At 37.1% G+C, this 20147-nt stretch overlaps 1 protein-coding gene across 4 annotated transcripts; it reads left to right on the forward strand.

Annotated features, from left to right (window-relative positions):
• The first annotated feature begins 1711 nt into the window (after positions 1 to 1711).
• On the forward strand, positions 1712 to 19968 carry LOC116302459 (lysine-specific histone demethylase 1A). 4 transcript variants are annotated; one of them, XM_031711752.2, is made up of 19 exons: positions 1712 to 1837; positions 7615 to 7765; positions 8736 to 8869; positions 9351 to 9429; positions 9878 to 9973; positions 10471 to 10577; positions 10933 to 11014; positions 11895 to 11989; positions 13269 to 13322; positions 13491 to 13633; positions 14313 to 14403; positions 15038 to 15120; positions 15215 to 15275; positions 16079 to 16152; positions 16444 to 16688; positions 17055 to 17117; positions 17233 to 17426; positions 18119 to 18361; positions 18658 to 19968. In XM_031711752.2, exons 1-19 carry the CDS (start codon positions 1736 to 1738, stop codon positions 18988 to 18990), a joined length of 2430 nt encoding a protein of 809 aa, XP_031567612.1. In that variant the 5' UTR covers positions 1712 to 1735; the 3' UTR covers positions 18991 to 19968. The 4 variants fall into 4 exon arrangements, with proteins under 4 accessions (XP_031567612.1, XP_031567610.1, XP_031567611.1 ...); XM_031711750.2 differs by lacking the exon at positions 1712 to 1837 and adding an exon at positions 4763 to 5133; XM_031711753.2 differs by lacking the exon at positions 1712 to 1837 and adding an exon at positions 5808 to 6044.
• The last annotated feature ends 179 nt before the right edge of the window (positions 19969 to 20147 follow it).

A 20147-nucleotide genomic window follows, 5' to 3' on the forward strand; every position in this document is an offset into this window, starting at 1 on the left:
ATCCTTCGTAAGAGGGAGAAGAACAATAGAATTGAAGGCATTTTTAAACAACTCGAGAAACTACATTTAGAGGATTTAGCAAACGATGTTAAGTTTATGTGCGCTGTCATGTTATGTCAACTGTCACTGATTAACACTCTTAGCCTTACTTTAGTGCAAATCCAAGTAGAGAAGTGCTTTAGATAAAATCAGTGGTTCTTGCACCACTTCAAGCCCCCCAAAAAGCGCATTTCATAATAGTTTTTTTATTAACTCGAAGACGGGAGAAAATATCTCAAAACTTGTTAAAAGGAATGGAGGATGACACCTTAAAGAAAGAGGATTTTTATCAAGATTCCGGATTGGGATTTTTGATAAATTCCGATGATTTTGATGAAGTTGAAACGAGAGAGCAAAGCTTTGAACAATTCCTCTCAAAGACGTCGACAATCAAAAATGACGCCCTATCTGAAGAGATTTTCAACCATGAGGAAAGCCGTGGTATAGGATTGCAATATTTACCAAATACAAAACAGCAATTTTTTCAGTGTGGGTTTTGTGGCAAGGGATTTCAAAGGAAATACACTTTAAATAGGCATCTACGATCGCATTTGCCAAATCCTGTGCGATACGAATGCAAGGTCTGTGGACGAGCTTACATGCATCGCTATCATCTGAAACGACACTTCAACGCACATTGTGGAAAGGTTGGTATCGCGAGTTACTTTGCGAGATATATATATTTAATTATCATATCGACAGCATAGGGTGTACGGTGAGTTATAGTGAGGTACAGTGAGGTATATTTAATTATGGTGGGTCATGTAAGTTAGTTTAGTCAGGAGGTGTTCCTAGGGGAAGTAGAGTGAGTCATAGTTATAGTGAGGTGTATATATAGCGATGTACAGTAAGTTATATGTATTGTGAGTTATAGTAAAGCGAAGCAGAATAGTGAACCGTGTAGTTTATGGAAACATACAGCAATATAAAAAATCCCACATTGCATTGCACATCATCAGTCGAAAACATGCATATTATTAAATTTATTTCAGTAGCTAAATAGTCATACCAGCTAGTTGGATCAGTTTGGTTTTCTAATCTTGATCATTCCGTGGTGTTGACATCAATTTATAAAAATATTAGTTTATATACTTCTGAGATCACGATAATCTGTCAACGGTCCCAGCAATGAGCATGAGGCACACCACATTAAAGTCACCTACGCAACTCCAATCCCAAGCTTTGAAAACTAAGATTAAATCATAATAGTTAATTGTATTACGACTTTCGCATTTGCTTAAAAAGGCCAATAGCATTAGATTTGGCTTCCAGTGTTAAACTTTTTTTAATTTAAAATCTATCTACAAGGCTAGAAAAAGGGACAAAATAAATGAGTTAGCTTTGATGGTTTTGGTATGAATTAATTTCCCTGATTTTTTGTCAAAAAGTTTTTTATTTCCTTTGTCATTTTTACTCTTTATATATTCAAGCGTCGACTAAGTGTGAATGTGCTGAAACAGCACCATACTTCAATGAAGCTAGACACAGAGTTTTTATAAAGTATCCTATTTCCTGTGAAGCCGATTACCCGCAAACCGGCAGGTCGTATAAGATAGAGCGGTACATATACTAGTCGAATGCAAATTTGACCGTCTGTCTCTCTGCGCATTCAATTAACATCAGCCTGTCATTTCCGCTGGAGAACTTTCACTGGAAAGATTGCAAGTCTGTACCAGGATTAGAGAATAAATTCACAATGCCTAGAGTTAAATCCCAGAGAAAAAAGAAGAGAGAAAGAGCAAAGGCAGCCGCGGCAAAGAAGTGGGAAAAACAGGACAAATCGAAAGAAAGCGATAAGGTCAGTAATAATGACAAAGAATGGCTCTCCTGAGTTTCTGAAAGTGAAAGAAAGCTACCATGCTCGGGAAACTGAAGTGTTTGACAACCAAAGATCAACTCAAAACTACAACATCGATTCTTACTTTGACAAACGCTGAACGGTCCAAAATCAAATTATAGAGAGCAAACTTTAGATTGTAGCATCCTAGAGTCTCTAGCCTTCGTAGACTATTCGATAGAGATATTTTCGTTTGAGGCCCAGTACTATTACGAACAACCACTCTGGCAGGAAATTATAAGGGAACCGGTTTGTTTTTATTATGATAGTCTCACTGATCCGAGTTGATCCACTGACTTTGTCGGTAAATATGCTAGCATTATTTCTTGTGGAAATAAAGTTAAGAGGTCTCTATCTTTTTAAACCTGTTTTAAAAAGTATTTTTCACAGCGGCTACATGCGGCTCCGCGTATAGATGTAGCTTTCGACCCGACTGAGTGATCCGGTGAATTGAAATACACGGAGTTTAAAATTTCTAAAAGCAATTCTAAAGTTTTCTGGTTGAGGAACAATGTCCTTTGAATCCTTACTTCCTTTATCAGTGTTTCATAAGAAATATAAGAAAAAAATAACAATATTTTTTCGTAAATTTTAGAACTGTGCCAAAAAATTACTGTGCACTGACAGTGTCTGTGGTCTTGACCAATGACTGGCAAATGCGACCAACATCTCAGTCACACTTCGGTTATTTTAACAAAGGCGCTGTTGAATTTTTCATAATATTTTCATACAGCTTTACTGATCAACTTTTATCACAAATGTTTCTAGTTTTATTCGCCTCAACAATAATACATTATTATGATATTAAATGTTCGGATGCAGTTTAACTGTATCAGTGAATATATATACTGGTAACAAACTCGTGAAGCGCGCAACCGGATGAAATAGCTTATGTTTTTGGTATAAATTGCTGAAAACATAAACATATCTAAAACACAATCATAATTTATAAAGGCAACCCTAAAATAGTTAAACAATACTCTTAAAAAAGAGGAAGAGTTACGTAGAACAAAAAGATCACTCGAGCATCCCAACGAAACTTCATTCTTTTTTTCAGGTCTTTGCAAACAGCTGGTTCAACAGGGTTGTTTTTGATTGAATTGAAATTTTCGATTGCGTATACTCTTTATACACACTACTTCCAAATCAAGAACATTGTGTTTGAGACCTAGATGGCTTATTTCCTTTGATCAATAGATTATAGATGGAATCACCGCTTTATGACACTTTTGAGGCAATAAGCAAAAAATGCATGTCGCAGACGTTTTTTTTAAATAAAAAGTTTTTATTAACATTCAAACGACAGAGGACAACTAGCGCGATTGTGATTGCTAGCTCTTTAATGGTTTACGATGTTGAATGGTATACTGTGGAATGCCACACAGCTTATTTCTGGGTCCCTAGATATTTAAATATATTGAATGCACGCGTTTTATTATGGTGCTGAGCAGAGAGAAAGTTTATATAGTGTAATATCTTCATTGTCTCCTTCTTTTTCTTCCCTTTATAATTGAAGAAACATTACGAAAATGGCAATAACACAACTTAGCTAACTGATAGATCGGTGTCAATGAACAAATGAAGTCAGTCAGTCAGTCAGTCAGACTGTCTGTCTGTCTGTCTGTCTGTCTGTCTGGCGGCTTAATGATTGAATAAGTAAATGAATGAATGAAGAAAACCGATCGCTTATCTCCTTTCTACGTCGCGCCTTTCCCTCCTCTCCCCACGACAACAAAGGGAGAGTGAGGAGGGGAGATGAGAGAAGCTGGGGAGAGAAAGTGGCTAGTGAGACATATGGTACCCACAAACAACAACTCGCCTGAAAAAATTTTTTATGATACCATATATTATCAAGTAATTAAGTCTTATTCAAGCTTTTGATTGTACAGCAAGTAATTTTTGCCCTTTTTCGTCGACATAATGATATTCATGATGCTCGGAAGTCAATTTGCATAAAATATCATTTAACATCCGATGTAGGTCGATATCTTCACTTAAGGTTAAATATCAGCCGGTCAATATTACTAAAGCCTTTAAAAGCTGCATGAAATATTCTCATTCACAATTTACATCAGCAATTAAGCCACAACTCACTGAGGATATTTTCAAGCTATATCACTTTAGATCAGAGCACAGGCTTATTATATAAAATTATAAATTCATTTTAGTCAAAACATCCGAGAAGTCAGTCCTAATGAATTTGTAAATGAAAATCGATCGAGCGTTACGCTTTAATATTTTAGTGTTACCGACCAACTTTCATTTGTTTCTTTCGTCCTGGTAACCGTCATTCCCTCGGTGGAATTCCAGTTTAAAGCCGTGCTCTCGAACAGAAGGAAAGATACTCAGCTGACCAATAGTAAAGCTTCGCCAAGAAGGTGTTTGGAATCAAATGATATGCAAAAATATTCAAAACAAATAATTGCACAGGAAGAAGCATTCAACCCAAACTATAAAATATTCGTGAGTGCATCTGTCGTCACGTCGATCAATTTCTCTCTCAATGTACACGTTACACGTAAATTCGACAACATGTCATTGTAAATAATAGCCATTTTAATTATGCTAATGAGACGAGGAAGAGAGACAGGCAGAAGCGACAGCCTTCCAAAGTTGCGTTCAAGATACAACACCGACAAACACAGTGGGCGCTTTGAGCAAATTGAATTACGTAGTAGATACAAAAAATCGACAATAAGAGCGTTTTTCATGGACTTTATTTCGACAAACATGATAGTAAACAACCATAGCTGATTTCATCGTCGTGCCGTTGTCATAGAAACGTGACGTCAAAGGTCAATCCCTCCCGTTCTTAACGTTACGCATGCGTCCAGGTCGGTCGTTTATTGATGAATTAGGTCACGTGTGGTGATTGGCATTTGTTTTACCACCTGGCCCTTTGTCATTTCCTTTGCCTAGCAGCACGCTGAATCTTCACCCATTTTCCATATTTTATTTCCAAAGTTTCAAGTTTGGAATAGGTGGCTAAAAACTTATTCAAATAGACTTAGATTTAGTGCGGATTTATTATGTCGGGATCACATCCTCAAACGATTCTTCCCAAACCGATGACCAACTTTCCGGTATTGGCTCCTAAGCCAAATGGCTCGGGCCTCTCTAACGGGGATAATTATGAGGCAGGGGCTACTCAGAATAAGAGAGAATTTGGCAGCGGCCAAGAGTCAAGATTAATGAACCAGAAGTATCTGAATGACGAAGCTTTCCAAAGGAGGACGAGCCAACGCAAGAGAGCTAAAGTATGTTGCAGTTCTATTTTCATTACCTTCATTTATCATTCACATTATGCAACATTCTTGACTAATTGTTAAGATTATCTTAGTGGCTGTCGTCGTAACCGGCTCACGACGCATCAAAGACCACTTTCCAGGAACCAGATTTAGTCCGTGTGAAACGGTCGAAGCCATAGGTTGTACCATATCCACTGACCCCGACCACTTCTATCAAAACACGCAAACACATACAACTGTCAAAGCAAGGAATTTACAGATCTGACTGGCTGGCTCAAGTCACATGGGCCAAACTTCATATCATTACTATCCCGTTCCTTTAACTTTAGCAAGAGTTGGATTTTCCCTGATGAAGTTTGGCAACTCCTACATTGACTTTAACTAGTCGACAGCGACTAGTATAAGTGATTTTTCAAAAGAATATCGAATTGAAAAATGAAGGTCTCCAAATGTCATTACCATAACAATGCTGCCATTGTTAAACTTCAACCTCGAGCGTGTTTGACAAAAAATGATTCAGCTAGAATTTTGGTCGCCTTCAGCTGTTGTCTGACAAACCAAAAGCCCTAACCAATCGAAAAATGTCATTTTTGAGGGACTTTGGTCAGTCTTTCCGCCAGATATATTTTCATAAATTTTATCCTTAGTTTAGTGTTTACATATTTTATGCCCCAACGGTGATTTGTAGCAATGCATTGCGGGAGCTAGTTTGGTGTTTAGGTCAGCTGTTGGACGGGGGGAAGTAAAATAACTTTGAAAGGAAAAATCCATGCGAGAAAACGTTTTGATCACGCTTAAAATTCTCCAGAATACAAAACAGACCTTCAGCTGATGGCAATAAGTGTTAGATACTCAAAATACAGCGAAAAGGGGAAGATTTTGTAAGGCAAATTCAAGACAAAGTCATGGAGTCCATGAAGGTTGGTTTTAGCTCCTTGGCGCGAACTTGTGAACATGTGGGAATTCTCTAGTAAAACACTTTAACGGATATTGAAATTGTCGGAAAAAGAGCTCAGATGATAAATGAGAAACTCGGAGCAAGGATATTATTATTCGTTCGAGTCGCGAAGTTTTAATGAGTCCGGCGTATAAGACCACGAAGAAAATCCGGTCGTAAGAAACGAAACATGCCAATTCTCGTACCAAAACTTTAGTTCTTCTGAAGTTAAGCTTATATTAAAGAGAAAAGTTTTATATTTCACAGACGGCAATTATTTTCCAGCTATTTCCGTTACTAGTGTAAAGATTCTCCAAGACCATGGTATAATATCTTTGTTTCATCTAGGGAATCCATTCGATGGCCATGATCTCGGTGTTCGATGCGATCTTACAGGAAACGCAATGCAATAAATTTTCTCTGACTCTTATTCTCGATTTCCAAGACTTTTTCGTGTATCTTAGTCTTTTGTACAATCTATAAATTTCCTTTTTTCCAAGGTTTTTTTCGGGTTTTTACGGCTTCGTGTCTTGTAAAAGGGTAACTCCCGATCTGTCAGTGTTCAGTCGAATATGTTTGTTTTTATCCCGCGAATGAAAATATATCTCAGACCGAACGCTATGTATGCGATCTTAAAACCTAAATAAAAAATACTCTTCCTTGATATTTTTCAACATTACTTTAGTTAATTTACGTCTCGTAATAATCATAACAAAAAAATCGCTTTTTTATATAGCCAAACAAGTTTTTTTCTACGTGATTTATGGCAAGGTTTAAGGTTCTATTTCATGTTTTTGTCTCAATAAGAAGCACTGTAACATCTCCTTAAGCGAGTATCTTTTGAAATTCAAGCTTAAATTGATAATATCAAAGGTTTTTTAGATTGTAATATGGTTTTATTGTGTTACTTATCGATTTTGTCTGGGTTTGTCGAATTCGTTGTACAGTATGCACGTGCTAATAAAGGATGGCACCTGCGAAGTACATGTTGGTTTCCCAGCACGTGGAACCGGGGAAAACTGGTACTTCTTTTGGAAGTTTCTACCCCTTTTGATATTAAACCAGAGTTTTTTTTGTTGCATTTGGGTTAGGCACATAGCAACCAATGTTTCAAATGCTTTCTGCTTTTGGATTGTTTTTTATTTATTTGTTTATTTTTGGATCATGATCTTATTTTGTGGATCATCCTCTGTATGAATTTGGCACTAAGTTATGGTTGACTGTGATGCATTAAGGGCCTGGTTGTTGTTGGGGGAGACCATTGGTTTCTTTAATTTATCAATACTTGTCAAACAGGAGTAAAATAAGTTTAACCACTTGCTCAAAGATTTCCATTGTCTTTCCTCTTATTGATCATAGATAACGTCTTAAAATGTTCAAAACTCAAGTGGTTTTAATGCGATTCCTAAGAATTTTTACCAATGGTGTTATTTTCACATGTGCAAATATCAGATAATATCTTCACATTTTAAGATAACACTTTCTAATAATAGAGATAAGTAGACATTTCCTTGATGATCTTATCATATTAACAATTTTTTTTCGCATAACAGGTAGAATATACTGAGGTGGATGAAAAACTAGCAACATTAACGGATGACGAACTTAGCGATGATGACATTACTATGAAGGTATTTGAACCGGAGCCAAAAGTTGAGGAAATTCCAGAAGAAGAGGATGACGAAGATGACGATATTCCCCAAGGTATGTTTGATGCTTATGCACTTACTACATTTTTTGATATTCTGCGAACTATGCAGTTACAAGCTCCATGGCGATCAATCAAAAATAATCAGTTGGTACCTTTTATGTTCTTGACTGACGGCAGTAAAAACCCAATCTCACAACAAGGCGCCAAAATGTCGGAGTTTGCAGAATATCAAAAACTACAGTAAAAAATAATCAGAGAAATGGCAAACTTAAAAATAGTGAACTTTAGGTGGAGCTGATAGAAATTGTGAAATTGTCTTTTTTATCACAAAGATTCGTAGGGATGTTGTTTTTAATGATTGCTGAAAGCCAAGACATCACACAGCTGTTGAGCTAACAAAAAGTTAAATATTGCTTTAACCTATGAAGTAAATGCTCTACTATAGGGTTATCTTTTGAGTAGGGATTTTTGTTTCTCTCTTGCCAGCTGAGTTGACCTTCGGAACCAACTCAAGGTCAACAAATAAGAATTGCACTATTTCATAATGACATCACGTTTTTGTTTACATCAGCTAAACTGTTAGAACTTTAGACTAAATTGAAGCTTGATTCTCTTCTTTCGGGATATTTAGTGTAATATTTAGTTGTTCTTGCCTTCACCTGCTCATAAACCAAATTTCATTGTCATTTAAGATGTGTTGATTGTCATTCCATACCCCTCAAGCGACCATGATCCCTAGCGTTAAAACAATAGTTTGTTTTGATGTGACGTCATTATGAAATAGGGCAATATTGAGGATTCGGCATGATATATTTAGTAGCATTTGCCATAATTCAGCACACTACTCACTGAGGACGTGATCAACTCTGCTGGTGTTCTTCTAGAGTTTTTTAGCCTTCTCTGGTCTTCCTTTCTCTGTGAAAATCAACTTCTTGAATTCTTTTAAATTCAGCTGTAAAAACCATATGCTACTTGAAGCACCCTTACAGTGGTAAACTAACTGAATATTTTTTCAACCTCTAGGCTTGGAAGGTGCAGCATTCAGGAGTAGACTACCATTTGATAAGATGACATCACAGGAAGCTTCTTGCTTCCCTGATATTTCTCAGGGTCCTCCACATTTACAGAAACAATTCCTGTATATTAGAAATAGATTGGTAAGTCTGTAGATACTGTAGGAAAACTACACAGTGTGTCTTTCACCTAAAATTAATGGCTGCTCAATGGCTGCTAGCCACATTGGTCTAACCAAGATGCATTTGGCCAGGCGTTGCCTTCAGACCCCTTGCAGCACTAACCTTGCAGCATGTCAGAATGCAGCTCAATTTGGAGGACATACATGTAACAGACTTCCAATTCTTATTGTTTTGTCCTCCAAATTGAGTTTCTTTGATGTCATATGCAAAATTTGCTGGCTAATATTCTTAGCCCTGTCCTGTAAATTTGATGGCCTGTGTGTGTGACCAATGATTAAAATTGAATTTTCAAATCATGGTACAATATGCTTGCAGTCTTAGGCATACAATCAAGGACAGACATTAATGGTAACATGCTTATTAAATGTTACCACTTTTGAAGCCTGGCATGGATTGTTTGTGATTTTAATCCAGCTGTTGATATTATTTTTTTGCTTTACAGCTTCAGTTATGGTTGGAACATCCCAAACAGCAACTACACTTTGAAAGTGGACTTGCGCAGATAGAACCACCACATAATAGTAAGTAAGAGGAGATGACGAGGGTGATGATGATGCACGTGTAGTGGAAATGATGAAGATGATGAAAGTATTAATATGATGATAATATGCGTAGTGATGATGACGATGTTGCTTGTGATATTGATGAATGTGATGTTGGAAATGACGATGATGATTAGTGTATTGATATGATGATAACATGCATAGTAATGATGGGGAAGATGCTTGTGGTATTGATAAATGTAGTGTTGGTTGTCAAGTTGTTGTCAACTAGTAACGAAAAGTGCTGGCTTTCAAAGCCAAAACTTAAATTCTATATATTTAACAGACTAGTTGGATTTGACTGAAACAATAATAGTCCTCTAACCCTCATGGCCTAAGAGTCAATAGCCCATTCTGGCTCAAGGACTAATTGCTAAATAGTATCAATAGAAATACCTAATGCTAAAACGTCTCTTGGTTCTTTTAGATGATCCCAGACTTGTTCAAAGAGTTCATGCATTTCTGGAAAGATATGGCTCCATTAACTTTGGTGTCTATCAGATGACCAAGAAACCACCTAACTGTGAGTAAGATTATAATAAAACAAGTTTCAATCAAGTATTTTTTCTTTTGAAATCCCATTTTGGCAAAAAAATTTCAAGCAAAACAAAGAACTTCATGACCTCTCCTCCCATAGAGCGCATGCAGTAAAACCATGAAATAAAAACAATAAAAAATAAAAAGTTGATACTTACAAATTTTACTATTTAGTGACTAATAGTTGCTATCACTGAACCATAACATTTATTACACAAAAGACAAAAGACGAGAGACCATTTGTGTCTTTTGTTTAATAAATGTTCTGGTTGAGTAATAGCAACTATTAGTCACTAAATAGCTACTATTAATTTTGTTAGTATTAACTTTGTTTTCATTTCATGTTTCATGGTCTCAATGCATGCACTCTAAATACATTCCCCCCCCCCCCCCCCCTTCATTAGTAATTTATTTGTGATCCCTTCTTTCAATCTCTTGAATTTTTGTCCCCCACTCCCCTCATTCTTGCTCAATTTATTGTAGTGAAAAAAGCACCAAAAGTAATAGTTGTAGGAGCAGGGATATCTGGTCTTATGGCTGCACGTCAGTTACAGAGCTTTGGTATTGATGTTACTATAGTCGAAGCAAGAGTATGTATTGGTGTTAACTATGATACTTAATGAACAGCTTACACATGTTAATTGACACTCCGCTGATTGTTAGCCAATCATTGGTCTGCACTTTGCCAACACTTCATTGATGAAACAACTTCATTGCTCTTACACATGCTCTTTCTGTTTGTTGTTTTGATCACCAAAAGGTGAAACGGAAAGAGTGTGCATGCTAGTTGACACACAGGAGTAGGGTATGGCGAAATGTAAACTACATCCGGTTTCTAAAAATAGCCCAACCAGGAACTTACATGGCGAGCGTGATATTAGAAAAATTTCCCTCTCTTCTTTATCTCTGGATTTCACGTAATGACCCCTACGTTTCATTGTGCAGGAACGCGTTGGTGGTCGTGTAGCCACATTTCGTGAAGGCCAGTTCATAGCTGATCTAGGTGCCATGGTACTTACTGGACTTGGTAGGTATCACTCTGCAGTACGTAGGAATGCATCTCAATTTGGAGGACATAACAATAGGTTTCCTATTCTCATAAGTTTTTGTTTTGTCCTTCAAACAGAGCTGCTTTGACATCTCGCACAAGGGGCCTATAGTAGTACAATATTTTGGAATGAGTAATGGCAGAACCCAATCCTTTCCCATACAGTCTTTTTGGCATTATTTTATGGTGATTACTGTTGTGCGTTGGGAAATTCGTTGGGAAATTTCAAAGTACATTGCGAAATTGACAGGTGCTTTGGCATTATTAGCCAATCAAATTGTGGACTTCAAAAATATTGCTACCAATTTACTTGGAGCTTAAGTTCAGAGTTTCAATCTTCATTATGTAAATATAAATACTTATATAAGACTAAGTGTGAAGTGATGTGAAAATTACTATAACCGTTGTATGTCATTGGACTCTTTTTGTGTCGGGAATTATTGAAAGATTTCTTTTTTCCCTAGTTGTGATGGTAGTCATTGTCAAACTTTTGGCGGGAATTGAGAAGGGAGGGGGTATTGTCAAAAGGGTGGGTGGAGTGGGATTAATAGTATTGTGAAGGCCTACCAAACAAATTTCTTGACTTCTCCCCCCCCTGCCTGATCTAAAGCTTCAGTTCCCTGCGCAATCTTGGAAGGTAGCCGTGCCTTTGCATCGAAGTGAGACGAACGGTCAGCTTGCAATGATAGTGACCTTTTTTTAACACCTTGGACAATTATTCACATGTCTCTATCATTGCAAGCACACCGTTTGTCTCGCTTCAATGTAAAGGTATGGCCACCTTTCAAGATGGAGCAGGGAACTGTGATGGGGACTATTAGTGAAAGTCTCATTAATCTGTCTACTCATGTGTTTTTAGGTGGAAACCCACTCACAGTCCTTGCAAACCAAATAAACATGGAGTTACATAAGATAAAACAGAAATGTCCACTTTACGAAACCATTGGAAAACCGGTACATTAGGTTTTTATGTCCAAACATTTTAAAGGGTTGTGAGCCAGCATTCTTGTATGATGTCCTTGTCAAACGTATGAATGATCTCATTCACAAGAGAATGACATGTGACAGTCTGATATGGAAAGACATCACACCCAAGCTCGTAGCAAGAAAACTGGCTCATAGTAGACCCTTTTCGAGTTCCAAATTACCACTGTGTTTCTTGATTACAGACTCATTTGCACAGGGTTAGCCTTGAGTTTGTGCAGAATATTCATGTGTTCCAGTCAAGGTCCGTCAAGTTTCAAAGTGTTCGTATTGTTGTAGTTGTGCATTCTTTACTTTACTGTTGCTATTTGTGAATATTTAAACACTGATACGAGGCTAAACCTGTGCAAATGAGTCTGTAATCAAGGAACACAGCGGTAATTTGGAACTTGAAAAGGGTCTATTCACAGATACGAGATTTTATGAACTTAACATGACATGACGTAGCAAGGCAGAAAAATATAATGAAGACAGTAAGGCAGATAAAAAGTATAGAGTAGTGAGCTCTTTTAACATGAAATTTGAAATCTATGTATTAAAATAGATTCTACGTTCATAATAATTAGGAAAACGAATTAAAAGTGAACCAAAATGTAAAATTGTGAAAATTTTTACTAATGGTTTGAAAAGTTTTGTTAATATTTGAAGAATAAATGAAAAACAATTTTGGTTAAAAATAAGCCTGCAATTTGCACTTACGTGAAAAAGTTTACTAAAAGTTTGCAAGAATTCAAGATAATTTTAATTGAGTATGCTTTACTTGAGTGAATTCAATAGTTTAGGCAAACTAGAATAAAGTAGAATTAGTAGACAGCAAAGTTAGATGAAGGATAGAAAAAAATAGATTTGAATAAATAGTTCAAGATAAATCACATGCTGACACTCTGGGATAAAAAAAGGGGGAAAAAAGAAGAGAAAATAAAAATAAAAAAGGAGAGAAAGCAAAAAATCCACATGTTAACATGCTGGGAAAAAAAGGAAAAATAGACGAGACGAAAAATAAAAAAGGAAAAAAAGAGAAAAAAATGGAATGCTAACATGCTGGAGGGAAAAAGGGGGGGGAAAAAGAGAGAAGAAATGTAGAAAAAGAGGGGGAAAAACATGCTGACTGGATCATAACTGATTCGTTATTCTACAACATGTGATTTCCTTGGCTGAGGAAGACTTCAGGCAGATTTGCTAAGCAGGAGATCCAACGATCCACACACTACTCATCAGATTTGAGCCCTTGTTTTCATTATATTTGCAGGCCGTAAGAGATCATAATTGGGTGTACAAAACAAGTGGATCTCAAGCAATTAGGGTGAATTAACCAATGTTACTAATTTGGTTAATGAGTAATTTGTAGCGCATCTCTAGTTGATTTGGTGTGCTTGATTACCACCTTGCCGTCAAAGATTAGGGCCAAACTAAATGACATTTATAAACACATCGATACCTTTACTTATATATTGTCTCTCATTTTTACCAGGTTCCTAAGGATAAGGATGAAATGGTTGAGAGGGAATTCAACCGACTATTGGAAGCAACATCATTTCTGTCGCATCATTTAGATTTTAATTATATGAATGGGAAGCCTGTGTCTTTGGGCCATGCACTAGAGCTAGTGATAAAGTAAGTAATCCTAAGATTAAAGGCATAACCTAATTTGGAGTCCTAGAAATTAGGTCAAAATAAGTGGTCCTGTTTTAAGAGGGGTGGGGTCAACTAGTACCCACTACCCCTTGAAGTGAAATCCTAGATTTTGTACTCAAATATCTTCTGAAAAGTCCATTTTTGCAGTAATGAATGCATTGTTTGTTTTAAGGTATGCTCTACAATGCCGTATTTTTGTGTAGAAATAGTCAATACAGGCACCCAGTATCAATCATTTTGAAGATTACATATTGGGGGGGGGGGGGGGGGGTCACTTCTTGGCGCCCACTAACTATGCCAAAGTCATGTTTCTTCGGACTAATTGTTTTGCCCTTGCTCTAAGTATATGAATGTGCTCAGGGCTAAAAATGAGCTGTTCAATGAGCAGATATCATGATCTGCCACATTTGACTTATCAACATGTGGTCAGACGATTAGCCCAAGAGGTGTGGACCAGATAAATGCCATTTAATTTTGGCTGGATGTTGTTGCTCGACCAGCCATTATCTTTAGCCCTGGTGTCACCAACCTTTCCAATTGCCTTAATCCTCTAGTAAAAACATTCCATAGATTTTTGGCCAATCGTGTTCATCATATAGCTTGTCATTGATATTTTTACAATAAATTCAGACATTTTCCTTGCTTATCTCAATTTCAGGTTACAAGAAAAACAAGTGAAAGAACAACAGATAGAACATTCGAAAAAGATTCTTGGAATTCAAGACTTGATGAAAGAAAACTTGGCAAAGGTAAAGTCAATATTAATCCAACAAAATAAGTGTTGTAACATAACTCAGACAACTAGATATAATTTGATTATGAAAGGCCTTGTATTTTGGCTTCTGGAAAACAAATTTCTGATGGTCTTGGACTGTCTTGGTTGTGTAATAGTCTCTTTTCTCATTCTCAGTGACTAAACACTCATCTGCACAGGCTTAGCCTTGTTTAAGAACAAATCATTTGCAAAAGTCAACTGTAATGTAAGGAATGTGCAGCTTGAACAATACCAAAGTTTTGAAATCTGACAGACTTTTAATGGTATCTTTGAATGGCTGACTTATAAACGAGGCTAAACCTGTTCAAATTAGTCTGGTCTTCAAAAAGAAAAAAAATAAATAATGGGAGTTTCTTATATAGCACATTTCAAATATCTCAATGGGCTTTACATTTATGACCAGTGGAGGACTTTATGGGCTGCATATTAAGGTGCTATTAGCAGCCGTGCATATTACAATCATAGGTGTGAATTTTTAGTAGATTAGTATTATGCCTCCAAATTGGGATAGGCTGTTGAACCGGTAGACAATCCCCTACAGCAAAAAACAGCAGTATGTATTGACGAACTGGTGTTTTAATGAAAGTGATTTTATGTGTGTGTTTCAGATGTTATCTCTACAAGACAAAGGACGACAAACACATAACGAACACCAGGATGCCATAAAGAAAAAGAATCAGACAAACACTGGGTAGGTTTTTAGATTATGAGCAAAATATCATGAAAAAAATTGCAAAAAAAGTTTTTAAATGTCTATTCAACTGGACATGTTATTGTTTTTTCAGGGATGTTACGACAGAATTTTTGATCAAAAGCAAGCAAAGAGATCTCAATGCAATCTGCAGGGTAAGAATCTAAAAAATAGCTGTATTTATGATGACAGTCATAACCTACCTATATGTAATGTATGCAATATGAGCGGCTGTCGTATCACGAATTGGAGGCAATTGATTGCAGATCAGATACAAACAGATGCAAATGGGAAGCAATAGTGGCATGTGCTGCTAATGCACCGCCTCTCACCAATGCAGCCCGAGTTCGAGTCCTACCAGGTTCGGTGTCGTATGTGAGTAGAGTTGTTTGTTGGTTCTCTCCTGTGCTTCGAGGGTTTTTCTCCAGGTTCTCCAGTTTTCCTCCCTCCTCAAAAATCAACTCGTAAATTCTAATTCAATCTTTGGGCTTTCACTTAGTTTGGAGCCTAGCTCTGTTGTGATTGTCCCACTCTGTGATACAACAGCGAAAGCTTTGTAGATTTTTAAATGTACTTGTGAACTACTTATAAATCATTTTGTTGGATTAAATTTCATTTTGCATTGAAATTTGAAAGATTTAGTTAAGTTTTGCTGAGAAAATCCAAGTCCTTAAAGCTTATGCTTTCATGTAACCGAATTACAAAGCATTTCACAGTAGAGTACAAACACTAAAGGTGTGCAACACTTTGCACTATTTAGTAGTAAATAGTGCTAATTAAACAATAGAAAACAATAGGATTAGCATAATTCAGCAGCATTTAGTGGTATTTATGTTACACACTCATAGTGTTTGTACTCTATAATTTCCGCTTTGTAATCCTTTATGAAAATCAATAAGCTGAATAAATAAGATCAAGGTAGAAAGACTTAATATTGATATATATTTTGTTTTTCCAGGAGTATGATGAGTTAGCTGAGGAACAACAGCGTCTTGATGAAAAACTAGAAGAACTGGAGAACAATCCCCCAAGGTATGTACATTAGTACTGTTCATTGATATTTATAATACACTCTACAAAATTACTTAATTCTGATTGGACAAGAGGAGTACAATGAAATCCCAATTTGTACTCTGTAGAGTTCCAATTAAGTTGCTCAATTTTTTGAGTGTATCATAAACAAGAAAAAGCACAATCTACTTGTACAATTCGTACTGCCTAGTGACAGCTTGTGAGAGCTCTTTATCATGATCTAATACTTGTTGATGTTTAAGGTCTCTTATTGCCTTGCTAACTACTGTCATTCTACTTTTTGCTTCCTAGTGATGTTTACCTATCTTCAAGAGATCGGCAAATCCTTGACTGGCACTTTGCCAACCTGGAATTTGCAAATGCGACGCCACTCACAGCGCTATCACTAAAACACTGGGATCAAGATGATGATTTTGAGTTCAGTGGAAGTCACATGACTGTGCGTAATGGGTATTCCTGTCTGCCAGCAGCTCTTGCAGAGTGTCTGGATATTAGATTAAACACTGCCGTTAAACATATCCGCTACAACAGATCAGGTGAGAAATTAATAATTATCCAAGTCTATTAGAAATTTGACTAAATTTACATTTTAGTTGCCATTGGTAACACTGTTTTTTCTTACCATGGTAATAAAAGGGATCATCCAAGTTAATTGCAGTGGTTGCCATAGTAATGATAGTAGAAGCTGTCATGTTATTGCTTTTTTAGTGGTTACCATGGCAATGGGCCTTGTTAGCATAGTAATCTTTGAGAAAAAATGAGTTCAATAATAATTTTAATAATCACCATGGTGATATCCATGGTGATAACAAATGCTCGTTATAAAAAATGGGAACGTTTAAATTTTGGGGAAAATTTCAAGTTTATTATAGATTGATGATTTAAACTTTTTCATCTTCAAGGTGTTGAGCTTGTGACCCAGAGTACCAATACACCATCCATCACCACCACCCAGACATTTAAAGGTGATGCAGATTAGATTATGCTACCCCTTGGGGTACTAAAAGCTCACCTTCCAGCTGTCCAGTTTCATGCAAGTTTATTGTAGATTGATGTTTTAAACTTATTATCATTTTCAAGGCGTTGAGGTTGTAACCCAGAGTACCAATAAATCATCCATCACCACCACACAGACATTTAAAGGTGATGCCGTTTTGATTACCCTACCACTTGGGGTACTAAAAGCTCACCCTCCAGCAGTCCAGTTTCATCCAGCACTGCCTGAATGGAAAATGGCTGCCGTACATCGCATGGGATTTGGAAACCTTAATAAGGTAAAACATTAGCTCCTGTCATAACTGTATTATGCATGAAAGAGCAGAATGCTTTTCTTTCTGCATTTCCAGCACTCGCATATTCAGTACCATTGGGCTTGCTGGTTGTAATAACACTTATTTTGAGGCTTCATTCACCAGTAGCTCCGGTACTATACTGCAAGCCTGCCTCAATTGCTGGCACTGAGAGTGGTCACAGCCAGGGTTTTGTTGCATTCTTAATGGTTCTTTTACATCCGCCATTTAACGTAGTCATCTGAGCCATGAGGGATTCACTATCCCCACACCTCCACTTTGGCATGAGCTAGGGATCGAACCCAGGACCTTCCACGCCAAAGCTGGGAATGCTCGGGAACACTAAAACTGTGCCACTGAAGCTCTATGACTGCATGAATGTGTATCTATCATTACTAATGTTAGAGCATTTTTTAATGAATGTGGTTTCTTTGCCATTTTTTCATTGCTGTGCACTGATCAAGACAAAACTTATGATAGGTAATTGGCATTGGTATAAACCTACAAATTCTGCAATCTTATTGGCTGAGCTAAAACTAATTTGTTATGACCAAGCTAAAACTAATTTGGCCAGTCATAATGACCAGCCACTGACCAGCCATTATTTGTAGCAATGAAAACAGTAAATTGCAGCTACCGATAATAACGCCTTTTTAATGGAATTTAATTTTTTCAAGGTTGTCCTGTGTTTCGATCGTATCTTCTGGAATCCAGACACCAATCTCTTTGGCCATGTTAGTGGTACCACCCTGAACCGCGGCGAGCTGTTTTTGTTTTGGAATCTTTACAAAGCGCCTGTCCTTATTTCCTTGGTCGCTGGAGAAGCTGCTAACAAGCTAGAGAACGTTGCTGATGATATTATCGTAGGACGAGCAGTTGCTGTGTTGAGAGGAATATTTGGTCCAAGCAATGTACCTCAGGTATTGTATTACTGAGCTTGGTATTAGTAATGTCATCTTGCCCCATGGGGGATCATGTTACTGTTGATGTCTCATTGTCCCATGGGGGGGGTTATGTTAGTGTTGTCTCATTGTCCCATGGGGGTCAGTTTGGTTTTGTCTTACCCCATGGGGGGGGGGGGGGGTCATGCTAGTGTCATGTGGGGAGGAAGTGTTATGATATTGTCCCATAAAGGGTCAAATACTTTTGCTCTATTCTCTATCTTAACATTTCTTAACATCACCCTTAACATTTCCCTTTGTTTTACTCTCCTCAGCCTAAAAAATCAGTAGTGACACGATGGAAATCAGATGAGTGGTCCCATGGTTCCTACTCCTATGTTGCTGCTGGCTCATCTGGTAATGACTATGACTTAATGGCCTCTCCCGTCGCCCCGCCTCCCATTTCAGCAGTCACCCCTGGCACTCCACAGCCACCAAACCCACCACGAGTGTTCTTTGCTGGAGAACACACAATAAGAAACTACCCTGCGACAGTACATGGTGCCTTACTCAGTGGATTAAGAGAAGCTGGCCGAATTGCTGATCAATTCCTTGGCCTTCCATACGAGGTTGGACGGGTCAGCCCACCAATGCAACAAACTCGGTAACCATTAACCTTGCTTGTCCAGAATCCTTGTAAAAGACGATCTACTTGAAAATCTTGTATCTTTCAAGAAAGACTTAAGAAAAGTGAATAAATAAGATACTGCCTTTTGCATTCCATTCAAATGCAAGTATTTGGATCTAGATTTTCCAGATTATGAACTTTGCCTTCTTTTGTCTCATGTTGATAGTTGAAGGCAACAACACTTTGTTTGTTACTTCTTCAAGAAATTTGAAGTTAAAGCTGGCATATATTAAATAGCATTATTTTGCATCATGCCTTACTGAAATTTTCATAAACATGCAAACTCTGTGTCTTTGAGTTGCACGCTAAAATTTGGGTTTTCGCTGCCTCCAGTCAAAAATATGAAAGGTACCAACTGATTAAGTTTGATTGACGGCAGCAAAAAACAAATAACAGCGTGCAGCTCACAGAAACAGAGGTCTTATGTTGATGAAAATTGCAGTAATGGACCTATAGTGTTATCATGAACTTCAAGATGCAGATATGCAAAACAGTCTTGCAGATAATGCTCCCAACAATGCCAGTACTCATTGGTCTTTATTTTGACTCAGAATTTATTGCAGGAATGGCTGTGGTAGATTTCTTTATAGTAGATTCAGGTTTTCTAACTCTCACTCTTGACCAACATGTATTAGCATAAGAAAATTTTTGGGCCTTATTCTTTCCCGCTACTTGAGGAGTTTTAAACAAAGAATCAAAGAATTAGAATAATAGTTAGAGTGAAGTTATTAAACCTCTGAAATAGATATTAGACTAACACACATTAGTAGACCCTAATTCCATTGTTTTCTTTTGTATCTATTTGACTATTACACGTTGACTAATAATTTTTATTTCACGGGTTAAATGCCTTCACTCTATAAATTAGAAATGTTAAACTACAAAAGGGCATTACAGAATAGCTTGTACATTAAAGAATATTTATTAATGAGATTGTGAATAAAACTTTTCTTGGTTATTTGTGGTGGTTTACTGTTTACTTAACATAGGGTAACCATAATGTTCAAGACAAGATTTGTGTTTTGGGTGGTAATTGAAGTGTGTAGTGAATAGTCCCTTTCACAGTTCCCTGCACCATCTTGAAAGGTAGCCGTGCCTCTGCATCGAAGCTTTCAATGATAGAGACAGGTGAATAAT

This window comes from Actinia tenebrosa, unplaced genomic scaffold (assembly GCF_029948245.1).
Source record: "Actinia tenebrosa isolate PJP-AT-01 unplaced genomic scaffold, QUT_ActTen_1.0 PGA_scaffold5__44_contigs__length_20552954, whole genome shotgun sequence".
Classification (NCBI taxonomy): domain Eukaryota; kingdom Metazoa; phylum Cnidaria; class Anthozoa; order Actiniaria; family Actiniidae; genus Actinia; species Actinia tenebrosa.